Genomic DNA, 17510 nt, shown 5'->3' on the forward strand with positions numbered 1-17510 from the left:
AATACTACTCACACCAGCATACCAAACCTACATGTGAAGTAGTATTATTTTGCAGTATTATGCCATAATCTGCAAAGCGCAAACCCCATCAGATATTACTAGTATAGAGTAAGATACTGAAAGCTTCTTTCAAGAAAGGAAAACAGACCAAAACAGACCATCTTTTTTTTTTTTTTTTTTTTAACTGTAGGGACTAAGCTGTAACTTTAGTCATTTCTTTGAACTGTAGTTAAAAAAAAAAGAAAAAAGAAAAAGAAAAAGGACATGGATTGTCTGATACTTGGGCAGAAAGAGTTGCACCCACATTTTCAAAAAGCCACAAGAGCGTGTGGGTTCTCTGTTTTTGGAACAAGAGCACAGTGAAAGCAAGTTTGTTTATTCTAGACACTGTACAAAGACTTACTTTTTTTTAACATAAATGGTTGAAAGGATGCCTCCTCTGAGGAGCTAGCAGAAAATAAAAGGCAGACTTATATTTCTAATCTATGCAAATATCTACTCTACAGGGCATCACAAAGACTGCTTTATATCAGACAGTATGCAAATCCCAGGTGTTTTTAATATGCCAAAAGCAGGCACAGCATCTCCACCTGCGATGACTGCTCACTCTGAGAACAGCTGGATGACTAAAAAGAGGTTTTCTGACTACTCTGTAGAGCCCTCCATGAAAAATTCCTTTTGCTAATGTGCCAACACCCATACTCCCACCCAAATGGCTTCTGCTGTAGCTGCCATCAAGCCTAGAGTTTTGTGGGGGGTTTTTTCTTTTGGTCTATGCACAAATTCTCCTAGAATGTTTCAAATTATAGGAATTATAAAATAGTGAAACTACTACTGATGCCTTAGAAAATGATCACGGGGCTACAATTCATAATTTTCACTGGAAGATATCTGCAGGACTGGGTGCAGGCAGAACACGGGGACTGGAGGTGGGGGAGATGCTGGAGTCACCAGGAGCTTGGAGGAGACAGAGTAGGAACAGGAGGTATGTACAGATGGGGTCATAGGCCCGAGACAAAAGAAACAGTAGAGTAGAAAGGGAAGGGAAATAAGAGGACTAGGGGTAGGAATTAGCTCTCCTAAGAGAAGACCCAATGCGGTGAATACAAGGATGATGTTGAGAGGAAAGCATGGCAAAAACATTTCTTTCATTCTCTTTACCAGAGAGAAGAATACTCTATGACGGGTGGCTGCTTTTTCCACATTTCTCTAGGTTATCTGCAGGAAGCCTCTATCACAGCTCAAGAACCACAGCTTTCCTGAGAAGCCTCACCATTTGCTAACTGAACAAGAGTGACTAAGTCCTGCTGCTGCTTCTTACCCTGTCCCTGTCCTCCACTTGACATTGTCTGTGTAAAAAACAAACAAACAAGCAACAACAAAAAAACCCACAACCCTAACGTTTGCATCTTTAACCAAGTGTTGATTCTTGAAAAGAGAAGTGAGGAACTCCAAGCCAGAGAGTCAGATCTGGCCTACTAAAACGATTAATGTGTCCCCCAGACTACTCTTTGTCACATCCTTTCCTGCAGACCTCAGAGGTTGAACTCAAAGAGCTGTTAGCTGGATGGACAGCTGTGGCAGTCTTTTCACTTTCTTTCCCAAGGATCCCACAGACCCTTTTCTCTCATGTTATCAGAAATACCTGGTACAACCTAGCTACACACATTCCACACTGAGTGATGGCCTCACTTGTGCTAACATGACAGGCACCACCAGCCCGATAAACCCTCAGTAACTAGTCACTAGCAGCCCACCCAAGTCAAACATTCACCCATGCAGTCACTCCAAACCCATCTACACCTTTGGAATGATGAGACCATTTGGGCACAAATTAAAATACAAGAAATTCTGTTTAAACACAAGAAAAAACATTTTCACTTTCAACAGTGGTTGAAAACTGAAACAGGTTGCCCAGAGAGATTGTAGAGTTGCCATCCTTGGAGATATTTAAAATCCGTCTGGACAGGGTTCTGGGCAACGTGCTCTAGGTGACCCTGCTTGAGCAGGGGGGTTGCACTAGATGACCTCCAGAGGTCCCTTTGAACCTCAATCATTCAGTGATTCTGTGGTTAGCGCTGCTGCTTGTGTTTAGCTTCAGTGACAGTTGACACTCTCAATCACATTTTACCTCTAAATTGATAGTACTGACTTCTAATTAGACTATTCTTCTATTCCTTTCCCAGAGCACCACATATAAACAAGCTCCCCTAGAAACTGTTGGCTGCAGGGGGACAGTGCTTACAGCAGTGCTACTCAACCTCATATCTGCATGCACATTTGGTTTATACAATATAGAAAGTTACCAGCAAAACTATGAATAGCTCCTGATCTCCACCAAGACTTGCAAGTAGCAAAAATCCAGGAGCCTGCAGGCATAAGTATTTTAAAGCTAATAATGATGATAAAATGCACAGAAGTTAAAATTTTATAAATAAGCTTCTGTGGCTTTACTTAAATATGAATTATCTTATTTGTAAAGAATCACCCCTGTCAGCCCCAATCATCACAACAGCAAAATACAAAATGGTCCATGGATTGTTTTGAAGAGTCAGATGGTTCTTCAAGTAAAAGGGTTTGGAGGACACTGCTTCAGAGCCCATGACCAACCCCACAAGTAGAGCTCCTCTCAACCAACAAAACCCCAGAAGCCTCGGATCGTTTTCCCTCTTCTCAATGACAGTACATGAGACAGAGGGGGCTGCAGGCCCTGGAAGCAGGGCAGAATATCCATGTCATGAGGACAAATCTCTCATAACCATCTATCAAGCCACAGTCTATAATTCTATAGATTAGAGGCAGAGTAAACCATATTAGTAAACTAATCCCTTGTTTTTTTTGTACACTTGTGAGTTATGCAAGTGTTGGCTTAAGTATTCTCAGAAGACTTTTCACAATTATCTAGGAAGACTGATCAACGCTGGCAATTCTAGAGCCTGCAATTAACTGAAACCCCAGACTGAGAGACGGATTTCACCTCGGGCTTCAAACATGGCCAGGCAAGCTTAGGATTGGTGATGTTTCCACCAAGAGGAGATTTCACAGGTAACGGGTTCACCACTAGCAGTGTTCTGTCACAAACTTTGCAGATTCAGCTTTTGGTGATGTTTTGCTTTGGGCTTGGGTTTTCTTTGGGGGTTGGGTTTATTTATTTGTGGTAGTTCTACAGCTTCCCAGAAGGGGATGAAGTGCTTGGTCAGGAGTTTTGTGTTCAAGACAGATTTGTCACTTGTATATAACACAGAAAAGTCAAACACACGGAAGTGAATGGGCAAGCATAGTTCGTACCTCACTATCATGATGAAGCCTAATCCTAAAAACAGTTGGTCCCATTTCAAAACAACTGTTTATTAGTTTGCCAAGAGCAAACAAAACCAAAAAACCCCCTAAAAAGCCAGCCACCTCTGTCCATCTAATCACACTTCAGACTAAGACTTTCTCCACCGTTTTTTTCAGAAGAGGAATTCTCTATATCCTCACTGCTCATCATTTTGAACATGACATTTACTGCATCTACCTAGAATTGCACAGTTGAATGTCTGCTGTCATCACATGATCCAGAGTGAAGCAATTCTGATTCAAGAGACAAAAAAAATCTTAGCAGTCTGTTCTGTATCTGAGATCCATTAGTAAGCTGCTGTTTTTGCTGTACACATTCAGAGAAATGTAAGAGGCACTTACAAGACTCTGCAGCTAATGTTATCAATCACATCAGAAAGAAAGAAAAAAAAATCAGCAGCCGCTCAAATTCAGAGTGCTGTGAAGTTCAATAGTCACCAAAATGTTTTCTTATTACCAACCAGGGCAAAACGTGCAAGTATACCTCTGCAGGTAAGCTAAGAATGAGCAATCAGCACGGCAGGCTGCAGCTCAGAGATAATAGCATCCAAGTGGCCATCATTCTTCCTTGCAGACAATTAGACCAGGACTGGGTTGGCAGAAGTGCAGAACAGAAAGTTTCAGACATTCCCACTGCACATTAATTAATTCTGCAGCAAGAGTACAAGGCTTCCCTCTCCCAAGGCTTACGGAATGGGAACACAGAGAAACAGACACGAGTCAGCCTTCAATCTCCACTCTATTCCCAGGGACATGTAAGTTTTGCTGTGCTTTCAGCCCACCATTTGGCATGAATACTACATACACAGTGGTCAAAAGACTGCTTGACAGCTTTCATTTGAAAAATTAAATCTTTTGCATCCTACCAAAATTATTTCCCTAGTTCAGTCTTAAAAAAGATCATTTAAAATATACAATCTGCAAAAATGACAATGCTCCACGTCTTACACTTTCTAGAATGAAGATGCTTTTTCTCAACTATTTATACATAATTTTCAAGTATGATGCCCATGTGGTGAATTTCAGGTTTGCAGCAAGAGAACATTTGTTTCAGTGACAAGGCTGATTTAGGAAGTTTCTGCCACCCTGCACACTCCATCACCTTGCTCCAGGCTCTGCCCTGCAGTTTACTGTTGTGCTGATGCAATTTTGCTCTAAACCAGATAAATGAAATAATTTTGGTTAAAAAGAAAGCAATCCCACCCCTTTTGGGGTGAGGTGGGCTTTCTCTTCTTCTTGTTTTTTTTTTAATACAACATAGATGCACACAAACCACAGTGATGTGGTTTACAGAACAGCCGCTCARAACACTTGCGTTGTTACAACTGCAGCACAGGGCCCTGAATAAAACAGCAATTCCTACAGAAGTTGTTTGTGAAGGTGCACTCTGATTATAATTAAAGAACTAATGCCCTCTAACGATTTAAATCCTTTTGTGAACTATGAGGGGAGAAAAACAGCGATGGCATGGGCAAAACCCAGAAAAAACTCCAAAGCCTACTTTCAGCAAAACAGAGGCAGACATAAAAATAATAAACTAAAACTGTACACAGAGGTCATCTGTCTATGGTTTTCTTTTAATCAGTAAAAGGTTATGGAAAGAGTAGGGTCACCATGGTCCGTTTTTAAATTTATTTCAGGTTTTTAAACATGTATCTATTATTCCCTTTTATTTCTGCAGATGGCTATGTATAATCATTCCCCAATATTGCTATTTTTTTCCAAACAGATATAGTCAAGTGGTGGCTTCTCTCACTTTTTCCAATTTGGACGACAGGAAATTAAAGAACCAGATGATACCTGAACAAATACTGAGCTCCAAAAACAGAGTAATTGTCTATTCCCTCCCAGCTATATCCCAACAGTGTGAACAGAGGGAATCCCACATACCTTGTTACCTCTTGCTGCAACCGGGAAACACTGGGCACATAGAACATTACCCCAAAGAAAAGCAAAGGCTCATTGGCAAATTTGTCCAGCTGCTTCTTCAGAGGTTTTTCCAGTTCCACCCATCGGGCTTGCTGGCTCTTGCTGAGAAACCAAAGGCCAAAGTAGTGCGTCTAGATAAAGAAGCAAAATGTGTCAGTTTATCCTCTTTAGCAAGACCACACACACAACCAGTGACTTGAATGCAAATAAGAACAGATGGCATTGTGTCAATTTTTTCATTCTCGTATGCAGAGTAATTTTTTTTACTGTCTTTTTGCTTTTTAGGACTATTTTGAAGACAATGACAAATTAATATTGCACTACAATACACTTCAGAGTGCTATCAATCTTCTTACTGTCTCTCCCAAATGCACGTTAAAGTGCTGTCTTTGGGATTATGGCACAGGTGACACAAATGTTCTACAGAAAAGAATTAAAAACCTTCGAATGTCTGGCTCTTTTAGTTTTCTTATTTGACATGTTATGTCATCATATGTGATGATATGTTTATGTCTGTGCCTTGTGAACAGACAGCAAACACTAAGTCTGAATCAAAGCACAGAGGCTTCATGAGACTTTGGATCAGGCCCATGGCGTGCAAAGGGCAATATGATTCTTCCAGCTCTTAAACGAAGGCAGACCCACATAAATATGTTGAAATATATCTACTAATATCAGAACCATTTCCACCATACAGAGCATGATTATATTTAAAAAATGTATTCACAAGGTTTTATGATATATTAATGTGAGTATTACACTTAACATTTGCACAAGCACAAGCTGTTTGCTCTAAGCTCTTACAGAAATACCAGGTTGAAAACTTCAGCTATTTCCCAAGCTGTTTAAATCTCAATAGCTACAGTAGCTCCTGTAAGCACAGGGGACTTGCTGCTGGAGAGGTATCCCCAAGGAACAGTGGTCAGAACTAGGACTTTAAATATTACAAATTGGCAATAAACAGCTGAAGGAATATCCAATCCTATCATGATGGATTCTAGCAAAAAGCCCTTAAATCACCATATTAAACATCTAATCTACTACTGCAGGCAAATGCATCTTACAATCAACAGCAAGTAGTGTCATTACAGATCCATAGAAATGGAGAAATAATGTTTTCATGTTCAGCATAGGAACTAATCCCTCTCCTGCCTGGAAATTTGACTGTAGCCCTAACAATGAAGTTTGCACCCATCCTTTTTCTGCCGTATTGCAGCTGATGGCATCTGGAGATTTCCAGCAATGCCCTCAATATAAAATTCTGCTCTGTAGTAACACTAAAATGAATGAAACAGAAGCAACAAGAGGATCTTTAGCAGAGAATGAACAGATTTAGAATCTGGAAGTAGGAGCATTATTATATGCATATTTGTTTCTCTTTATTTTCAGTAAACTTTCTTGGGGTTCAATCCCACTGACTTCCTATTCAATGGAAATGTTCCACTAGTTTACATTACTTTATATTAACCCTAAAACAAATAAAATACTTGGTTTGTTGTTATAGCATAACTTACTTGGACACCAATCATTCCACAGTTACAATTCTTTAGGCATAGCACCTCGTTTTAAATAAAGATACTAGAGACAAAGAATTGAAAAAAAAACTATTTGCTGTGTTATAAAGTTTTCATTTGAAATGATTTCCATTACATTCAGAGAGTTTGGCCTAGAAATCAACCATCAAGAGTTCWCTAACTGAATTTCCCAGACATTCACACTTTCAAAAAAATTTATCTTCAAAAGTAGCAGACAAATTTCAATCATTACACCTTGCAAAAGCCACCATGAAACAGTCAGTTTCTCCGTTGTTCTTCCTGTGTTGTTCTCTGTCCTCTCTGCTGAGGATACATATCTTTAAATCATTGCATCAACTACGATTTAGCATACGACACAAGGACAGCTAATGCAATCTTGAAAAGGTAAAACGCTTCGAAATGACAACAAACCAGCAGGAGCAACACTGCTAACCATTTTATAGCTGAGAGCATGCAAGCAAGAATCATATGCTAAAATTCTAAACCAGAGTGCAGGTGTATTTACTTTAGCGTCTCTTTACGTACATATTTTCAAAAGTTTGGGGAATGTCCAGACTTGAATTAGTTATCACCTCAGTTAAATGCGAGTTGATTCATCAATTAAGCCTGACAAGCCTGCAATACAACTTCAGTCCTGCTTAGTCCTTTCTCTTTAACCTTTAGCTTGGTACAGTGAAACAACCTATTCCTCTTTTGCAGGGAATCAGTGTAGGATTTCCTTCCGGAATTTAAAGGCATCTTCAATAAAACAATCAATCCAGAGAATGAATAAAGAAGTGAGTTTCTCCCATAGGATAAACAAAAATTTACTAACCAATCCACGGATATGTGTCTACCCTCTCTGTGTAGGCAGCACTGTAGAAAGGTTCTTTCTTTCTGACTAGCTCATTGTGATAGTAATTAGATTAAAATGAAGGTGGGAGGGAGAGTGGAGACAGCACAGGAAAGGAATGCATGTGAGGGCAGGAAAAAGCACAGTGATTTCACCACCTCATAGGGGAAATCCTTTAATACATGAACTCTTGAAATTCACTGCAGGGCAACTCACCCTCAGCAAGAACCAGTGCAGATTTGTGAAAACAGATCTTCCATGTTACTAAGAAGATAGTAAACCTTCACCTCACCAAGCATCTAAGTTTTCAGTGTCAAGTATTTTTAAAACATCTAGCAGCTAAGATGATTGCAGTCTAAAGTCTAAGTCAATTAATCAAAGGATTAAGGGTATCACAACTAAACAGCTCGAATGAGCACAGTCCTTCCACAGGCGATGGAGAGGGCACACAAATTTAGATTTGCTGCAGTAGAAAAGCTCTCCAAGTACCAAATGCAGAAAAAAAACCCCAGATACTGTCCGAATCACTTTCAAAGAATAGGAAGGTAAGAGGATGCAGCTGCAGATGCAGCGGGCTGACCCACTGCAGCACGCATTTCACACAGCTAGAAGATGACTGTTTTCCTGGAAGGGAGCCTGGAGAAGATCGAGCAATTATAGATGAAGCACAGGGACTGCAGAGCTGGATCTTAAGTCACAAATGAAAGCCCTGGAAGAGACAACCAACCCACTTATCTGAATATTAAGCTCCCCGTCACAGTGAATTCTATTTCTTGAAAACGTTAGTGTTTTCAAATAACTCCACAGTGCTAAAGGGCTTAAATAATCACTACTGTAAAGGCCTAAAGAAACTCTCTCCTCCAGAAACACGAGTAATTCACAAASAGCAACAAGGAACGTGGGACAGAAAATGGCTGGATCATCAAGTTCAGTATGCTACAGTCATGACCAGGCATACGACAGTCCAGAGGGGCTTACAGGATCCGAGGTGTGTGTTGCTATATGTTCCAGTCTACAAGACATTTTTACAGTACATACACAACATGAATTAGGTGATGGGATATAAAAATGGAATATTTTTCTCTATAAGCAGCTGATTCAAAACTAATTTGTTTCCAAAGATGTTCTGTTTGGTCATCTGCACAAAGTCAACCACTGACTTCGTTCCTGTTTTCACAGAATAAATACCTATACCTACACCTGGCTGTTTTAGCAGGTAGACGAGCAGTCAAAGTACCACAGAAAATAAATGATGCCTTCACTTTAAAAAGCATCCTTCTCCTAGTCAGGGTTGACACACTCTGGTGATAACATTGAAGGAAAGCTTTTCATCACACTAAATATACRCACGCACGTCCATTTTGTGGACAAAGAGCTTCAGTTGCTAATGCTTTTGATCTGCCTAATCTGCAAATATACAAAGAGTTCTGTAAGAAAAGAGTTTATATGAATTTCCTCTCAAGTTTTTTAAAATTGCCTCACTTGCCATACATCACTTAGTACATGGTACTAAATATTCTGACTTATACTTACTGGGAAACTGCTTGTTCTCTGTTAAAGCAGCAGACAGGAATCAGAGAACCTGCGCAGACTACCGACACAAAGTGGAAAAGGTCATATTTGAAATACGATGAGTCAGAAAATAAAACTGGATAAAGATAGTCCAACAAAAACTGTGCTGAAAAGTCTTCAAAGAACATTATAGCTGTAAGTTCAGGAGGCAATGCAGTAATTTTGTACTCAGTCTTAGCTATATTCCCCAGCTCAGAGCTAATTTCTTGCATGTCAGGCAAAAACAGCAGAATTGTCAACAGTGAGACTACAGACACTTGCTAAATTAGCAAGTCTCACTCAAAAGAATCCAATGAGAAGGGCTCAATGTTTATTAAGGCATCTGGTTAAGCAGCCAACTAAACATTTCCCTCTGAGAAAGGGCAGAGTTCCAGCTCCTCAGGGCAAAAAAGCATTACACACTCCTATCCTGGGGCACTAGCACAGAGGGGAAGGCACTGTTAATTGCAGCCAGTTGCTCCTAGAAGGTCTCTTGTCCAAGCACGGCCTGAACCCAGTCCCAGCTTAGCTGGTGAGATGAGTTGAGCCAAACCAAACATGAGGCAACGCGGTGCTGAACACCGGTTTCCAGTTGTGCCCTACTAGGAGGGGACACCTTCTAAGAGGAAAGGGCAGGGAACCGCAGCAAACGGCGAGCAGTCACCTGCAGGGCTTGGCCTCCTGGCCACCTGCTTTGGTGGGACATCGTCATGCCAGAGGGACCGTTTGCAGAAATGCAACTTCACAGAATAATTTTGGCTGGAAAGGACCTTCCTGTCCAACCTCCTGCTGAAAAAAACTTAAAATATATCAGAACATCCTAAGCTCTTTAAACTTTTTATCATTTTATAAAGTGAATAAAGGACAACAGAGAAGAAGAAACAGATATAAGTCTCATAACAGATTAGTACAGATTACTCTTACTTCAAGCAGGTTCACTTAGTCTCATTTGAAGGAAAAAAATGCCATTATATTGAAAACAATCCTTATAATCTGTGCACAGGCATACAGGATTAAAAATGACTTCTTTGATCTCATCCTTTTCCTCTGTTTTCCCTCCTTCTCCCCCCCCCCTTCCTCCTTTTTTTTTTAATAATGCTAACTTAAGAGCTCATTTTAATAGAACTGATAACTGTTAACTAGAAGACCTGATACTTTTTCCAAGAGCTTTGCTGGAAAGGATGAAAACAGATTTTACAGTAGTTACATGGCTACACTTTCTATTGACCTATTCCTGAACTCTTACTCTGTTAGGGAGAGAGTTATATTTCCCAGAGATCAAATAGAAATATGCATAATCCATTAGATACTGTTTTTCAGTCATGTGTGCTATAATGATTGACAGTCCTTCACAACAACACACACAATCATCTCAAACAGTTCTGTTTTTTAGCAGGGTTTTTTGGAAAGTTTCTGTGTGTTTATTTCTAAGAAATCCATTTGAGTGAAACATGGGTATATTCCCAACATGAAGGTAAAAGTTGGGTTACACCTAGAATTTCTTTAAATGTGAGAACAAATGAACGTATCTAACAAAAAATGATGTTTATTTTTAAAAGAACAAACATTTTTACTTAAGACTGTATGGAGGAGACTGAAACAGGATTTTAATAACTGTTTCGTGAGCACAGGACTTAAACTTGTTTTTTTACTGACTTGTACATCATAGTTGACTCACCTAGATTGCCAAGAAAGTGCATATCCCAGCTGAAGTCTTTTGCTGCATTCGGGGAATTTATAAAGTCTCTCTTCAATATTGATTCTTACAAAGATTTTCCCCCCCCCCTTCAACTGGTACACTTACTGGGTTTCTCTCCTCTACTCAGATACATAGGTTGCACAAATCTTGTAGAAATTTAAACTTTGTCAAAATATTTTTGACCCTACTGTAAAATTTGATCAGTTGGCAAGTTGAAAAATTATGGGAAGCCGAGCGAGGGAAGGGGACAGTCACAGCATGACTGCATTAGCCTTGTTTCCCTGCAAACCATGGCAGGAAGACTAGAGTGGCAGAATAAGAGCGAAGTTAGGATTAGCGAGAAAGGACAACACACAGAATCAGTGCAGGCACAGACACCTCCAGGCTTGTGTTTCAATTATTTCTCACGAGAGAAACTGAAGAGGGTACAGGGAGAGCCTATCCAGGCTGAAGAGGCAGGTAATTCTCTTCTCTCCTAAATATTTAAAGCAGCAATGCATGCTAGTAGAATCAATCAGAAAAAAACTTGACAGAAAAGACTTCTGCCAAAATACGCTGTACTGTTGAAATCTGAACTTTACAAAATTGGGTCAACTTTGCCAAAAYTTTGTTTAGAAAAAAAGTGGGGAGGGTGATGAAAGAAGGGGAAAGTGGTCCAACAACGTCAAAGTATTCTATTCTGTGTTAAAATATTTTTCATCTTGAAACACAAACTTTTTGTGCTGACACATTTCTTTTTGCATAACACACGATTCTGTAAAGTGGGGGAAAAAACAAACAAACAATAGAAAACCTCCATCTAATTGAACACCGAGCAAATAACTTCCTTTGCTACTCCGCTGTCTGATCTCTTTTTTCGGAAAATTTTGAAACTTTGGGCTTTGTTCCAAAGTGGAATAAAGCAAGTCCTGAAATTACAAAATGCTTTGTGAAGAAGAATGCTAACCCACTGACAGAGCTGTTGTTCCCCAATGCAGGTGGACCTGCAGAGGAAGAATCATCAGGCACCACACTTGTGCTGGGCTAACCAGCAATCCAAGCCATCAAGCAATATGAAGAGAATCATTCCAGAACTGGACTCATTTCTGCACTGGGAAGGAAAGACCTTGCCTCTGCAAGGACAGGCTAATGCGTCACCAACAGGGAGAGAGGGGAAGGAAAAAAAAWAATAATAATAATTACTGGGAACTCTTCACTTCTAGAAGAGGAGGGGGAGCATGCTGCTTCTAAAATCCACAAGCTAAAAAAACAAGTATGAAAATCACTATCCAGTATTCTGATTCTCTGCGCTATTCCTGCCTGCACATTCCTCTGTCTATTCTGCACACACACAGTGAAATTCTTTCCTCATTCTTTATCAATATTGATAGCTCACAAAAATGAGCTTTTGTTTAGTTTTCATCTGCACTAACTATTTCTATGCTATCTTCCAGGCGTCACCATTACAAAGGGCCCTATACCAACAAACATAAGACACTGCAAGATGATTAGATTTCCCAGCTGTGCTTACAGAAAGCATCAGCCAGGACAGCAGGATGACAWGCAGCAATTTCCAGGCAATGGCTTTCACTCTGTGATTTGCAAAAGCCTAGGAACACGCAGTCTACGTGTAAGGAGTCTGCAGAAGGTAAGTAACAAAAGACAGTTTATCTGTGCCACAAAAGTTGCAGGAGAGATTTCTGAAAGGGCCTTGACAAATCTAAAAAACCCTACAGAAAGAATTACAAAATAAAGGTTTTGTGTCTTTAATAAGGTAAGACTGGACTTCTTAAGCCTTTTCAGAAGTATTGGCAATGAASCCCTTCAGAGTTTCAGTTGTGAAATATTTCAGTTAAACAAAAGGAAGAACAATATTCAAATAAATCAGTTAAACAAAAGGAAGGAAAAAAAAAGAAAAAAAAATCCTCAAATTTTTACTAGTTACTCAGGCTGGTAGGGCAACTACTGCCTGTTTCAGAATTTTAATAACAAGAACATACTTTATCAAGATGGATGTTTGAAAGCCAGTGATCTCCTTCCCACTGGAAAATTCAGCTAACAGTGTCAGTGAAATCAGGGTTACACTCAGATAAAAATTAGTGTAACTTGGCCCACTGACAACCCAACTCAAAAAGTTAACACCCAAGTTTTTCTAATAAAACAAGAAACCTCTTCTTTGTATTACAACAAGCTCTCAAAGCGGGGATGAATGAGCAACAGCAAAAAACCCCGAGTGCCATTCTGTCCTCGGTTTTCATGCAACCAGAATATGTTTGTCCAAGCTCCAGCTGCTGATCATATCAGGCCAGCTCTAAGAATAACACGATTCAAATGAACAGACTGCCTGAGCTAAAAATGTGTCAAATTATAAAGTGACAGATGGTCTTTCCCGAGTTACTCTTACCTCTCGTAATTCCAGCCGCTGAGCGACAGCTTCCAAGCACTCCTGCCCCGTGCTCTCCACAGAGAGGGTGCACTCGATCACATTGCTGTCCAGCAGACGGATCCGTGTCACAAAGCAGTTCTTGCTCAAGACGTTGTAGCGCCTGGTCCGTCGCAGTTTCAGCCCGAAAGGCATGGCTGTTGGCCTGGAAGGTCGCCCCTTCCCTTTGCTCTTCAGAGAGTATCAGCACACTCCTCGACTTGCCTTGAAGGCTTCTTCACTAGGCACTACTCTTCTCCAGCAATGGAGGTAGCTGTCCATTCCCAGGGCAAGCTTCAAGGGATCCCTGCAAAATACATACAAATAAGTGGAGTGAAGTGTGAAATAAGATGTTCCTAAAGATCAGTGGAAAAGAAGAAAGCTGAAAGGAAGAGTCACATTTAAACCCATAAAACAAACACCTCCACACACACAAGATTGCAAGGCGCTTTCAACATCTCCCAAAAGAAAAAGTTATACAGCAGATCTTTCAAAATTCTATTTCGGTACTGAGTTTAAAGAATGAATTTAATTGCAAAGCCATTCTTTGAGAAATTCAATACAAACAGCAACTCTACAGGGCATACATCCAGAGGTGCTAACTCTCCCATCATTACCCCCACCACAGGGGTCTATAACATAATCTTGAAGTTAAGTTTTGGTGCCCTCAGGCCAGCTTTGAAAGACAGCTTAAAAAGCTAAGAAATAGAAGCATTTAAAAGAGGTGCGATTTTGAAAGAAGAAAGGCTGACTGCAGTCAGCAGGAAATGCAGGTGCTCAGCACCTCTGAAAAATCAAACCCAAAGTATGCATGTGAAAGGCAAGAAGCATCCGAGACATTAGAGAGAAGTCTCCTCTGAGGCAATTTCTGACATTTTGCTCACTTCCAGCTCCAAAACAGTTCTGCATTTCACCCTTTTAGGCAGAATGGATAAATGCGATAACAGCTGTCAGAGGCAAGGGTAAAGCCACGTGGGAGGAAGAGAACACATATTCTAGATACTGTTTCTAATTACTACTCTTAAATTTTATGAGGGATGCATGCAACTGTTAAGCCAAAATACAACACAGACAGAAGAAATAGAGATGCAGAATAAAGATGGATACACACACACACACACACTTTTTTTTTTTTTTTTTTTAAGTTTAGTGAGGAACAGGTTCAAGCTAAACCAAAATAAAGCATTGGCACCGGCATAACCATACACTTTCCACATACAGAGAGGAATGAAATAAAAAAGGAAAACTACTTGCTACCAAGCCTTCCTGTTTTTTTGTTTGCATGTTCTGGAGAAAGAGGTGGAAGGGGCTCCAAGGTTGGCATTTGAAAGTAAAAGTCAATTTCTTCTTACAAATAATAGTGAGAACAAAAACTAGCTCCTGTTTTCTTTCTGCTCAAGGGAAGCAATGGAAAGCACTGCCAGCAGAGTATGCATCATTTAGCTGAATGCGACATTTCAAATAGATAGTACATTGCCCACAGGTATCATTTAGCATAAAACTGCATGAATCAGTTATTTTCAGTTTTTAGTGAACATAGTTGCTATGGTGATTATTAGAAGCAACCCAATTGACTACAGTGATTATCATTATACTAGAAACACAACTAGCACACATTTGATTAAATATATTTTCCAAGCCAATGTATCTTGGCATGTGTTAGGGGGCTAAAGCAACACAAAATGTAAAAAACACACGCGCAGAAAAAGGCAAGCAACTTTTCCATGGCAAGGTGTGCAGCTACCCTGGCAGTCTACTAGCTTTACCATAGAAAAGCCTAGAGAATTTGAGCGAAGGGAGACATACTATTTGAGCGAAATGCAAGCAAACCTATCAAATTAGCTTCTGTAGCTTCATCTCCCATTTCTAACTTTTGTGGGTACAGACATAACAATATATTATTTTCACATGATTGCACGAGAGAGCTCTTATACCTTGCATCACTGTAATATCAGAAGCCATCAAACATAAATGAATATATCCTCACAACAATCTGAAGGGGGAGGGACATATTATCTATGATTCACAGAAGAGGAATCGAGACAAACATTAACCAGCTTGTCCAAGATCACTCAGGAGAATAGCAGCAGGTCCGTGAATTAACACACAGGCCAGGCTAGCTTTAACCCCTAGTCAACCATTTGACAATTACCTTTCCTACCAACCTATCCAAAACAACAACACGAAGTTGGAAAGTGGGAAGAATGGAAGGAAGTTGCGAACAAGGAAGGGGGTGGAGGACTATGCCTTATCAAGAGCAGTATTTTTGTTCAGTCTCTGGCTCTGCAGATTATTTTAAGCAGGACGCATGGAGAGTTCTTGCTAGCCTGTTCGATTTTAAAGAACCCTTATCTTGTGTTAGTGTTAGTTACACACATTTCCTTGCAGAAGATAAGCCATTCCCTGTACAGTAATTGTATAGTTAGAGCAGCCTAAACATGAAATCAATGTTAGCAAACAATTGCTATTGGCCTTGTTCACTAGGAAAAGTGAATGACATGGCTATCGCAGGATAAGCTGTCCCAGAACGCTTGTGTGCGGACATGTTAATCCGGAATAAAATGCACCAATTCCACTATAATGGAAACGTGGGCATGAATTGCAAATGAACTACTCCACATTATATCAACTGATTTGCTTAGATAAACAAGGCCAGTATTTCCTCCACTTTTCAAGAAGCAGTAAAGGAACAGGACTTTCTCTCCAATTCTAGCAAGGGTGACCAGCCTGCACCATTTTCTAACAAAGCAAACATACAAATGGATTAATGGATGCACTTTGTGTAACAGCAGTTTTGGTTACGCTTTCATTTCACATGGCAATACACGAATGCCTGATGATACCTCTTTCGCACAAAAATGTCACACTTTAATTAGTTTCCAATAAAGAATGAATTGGAAGTGCAAGGCCGGAACAGATTAAACTGGTTCTGGTTGGCCCAGACTATAACAAACTAGTAATTCTCAATTCAATGTACACATCTAACTTCTCTGTTTACATGTCTTTGGGATGCTTGACCAACTTTACACTTTGGTTTTCTGTTAAGCTGACACTTCATTAATTCAAATAAAGCTTTCTAAATAAGATCTCAGTGGGCCTGGTCACTTACAGATCCTTAGAGCAAACAGGTTTTTGGCTTCATTATGTTGTATAATCTAAAAAGCATCAGGAATATCCATTTTTACTCACAGTATTTTGTAGACCTCTCCAAAAAGGAGAGGACTGAAGATAGAAGATTTTTATCCTTCCAAAGGAGCGTTGCTTTTTTGCATGAAAAGAGCTCTCCTTCCAAGAGCTCATCAGCCGCTTAAATTAAGTTAACAAACATCCACAGCTCTTCAAAACACTAACTGCAGACAACTGTGCCTTCTCAATGGAAAATAATCACCCCTACCGTGACCAAGTTTCCAGGCACCAGTCAGGATTTGTGCCTCATCTCCCTCTTTCTCAAACACCCATTGAAAATATGCCCCTTGCTCAAAATTTTATATTCTCGTGGCATGCGGTGCTCTGGCCCCACAGGGGCCCCAAGTCTTGGGCTTCTCCCTGGGAGAGGAAGGGGGAAGCACTCTTGCAGCAAGCAATGTTCTGCCAAATCTCATATCAAGTGGTCCGGGGGCAGTGGAAAAACCCAGGAGCAGGAGGATGCGAGCGAGGAGGTGATTTGGGGACCAGCGAACGCAGGCAACAGCGTGCCGATGCCGCAGGGGCATCCTGCCCCATCTCACCTCAGCACACTGGGCTCAATCACTTCCCAGCACCTGGGACCGCGGCACCAGACATGCCACGCACCGCACCGAGTCCAAACTATTTACAGGGCAGCATTAAGAGACAGACATACAACAAGACCCACTTTTAGTGCTCTCCTGATCATTCTGTTACAGGATCACCTGCACTGGTTAAAGGGTTGCCAGGGAGGGACAGCGATCCTAGCCAAACCAGCTGAAACTGGGCAGCCTTTGGCAACCATCTCACCCTCAAAAAGAAAACACTTTTGCTTACCAGAAAAAAAAAAAAAGAAAAAAAAAGTGAAACCAAAGCAAGCCTAGAAACACCTCATCATAACAGGGCATCATAAGCATGCGCTCATTCCGTTTTTATAGAGGATTTATTTTCCTAAGAGTATTTCAGGAGTGAAAGAGACAGACATGACATTTTTTAAAATGGATATCCTCTAATTAAGAATTTATTTTTCTGAAAAGCTCTTGACAAACCTTTCTGTTT

At 40.3% G+C, this 17510-nt stretch overlaps 1 protein-coding gene across 1 annotated transcript in view; it reads right to left on the reverse strand.

Annotated features, from left to right (window-relative positions):
- PTPN14 (protein tyrosine phosphatase, non-receptor type 14) overlaps nt 1-13442 on the reverse strand; it is a 72497-nt gene extending 59055 nt beyond the window's left edge. The window contains exons 1-2 of the mRNA XM_026088839.1: nt 13269-13442; nt 5230-5399 (exon numbers count right to left, since the gene is read on the reverse strand). Of these exons, the coding sequence (XP_025944624.1) occupies nt 5230-5399; nt 13269-13442 (344 nt within the window). The remainder of the gene's footprint in view (nt 1-5229; nt 5400-13268) is intronic.
- Nucleotides 13443-17510: the final 4068 nt, after the last annotated feature.

Source organism: Apteryx rowi, unplaced genomic scaffold (assembly GCF_003343035.1).
Source record: "Apteryx rowi isolate R43461 unplaced genomic scaffold, aptRow1 scaffold_79, whole genome shotgun sequence".
NCBI lineage: Eukaryota > Metazoa > Chordata > Aves > Apterygiformes > Apterygidae > Apteryx > Apteryx rowi.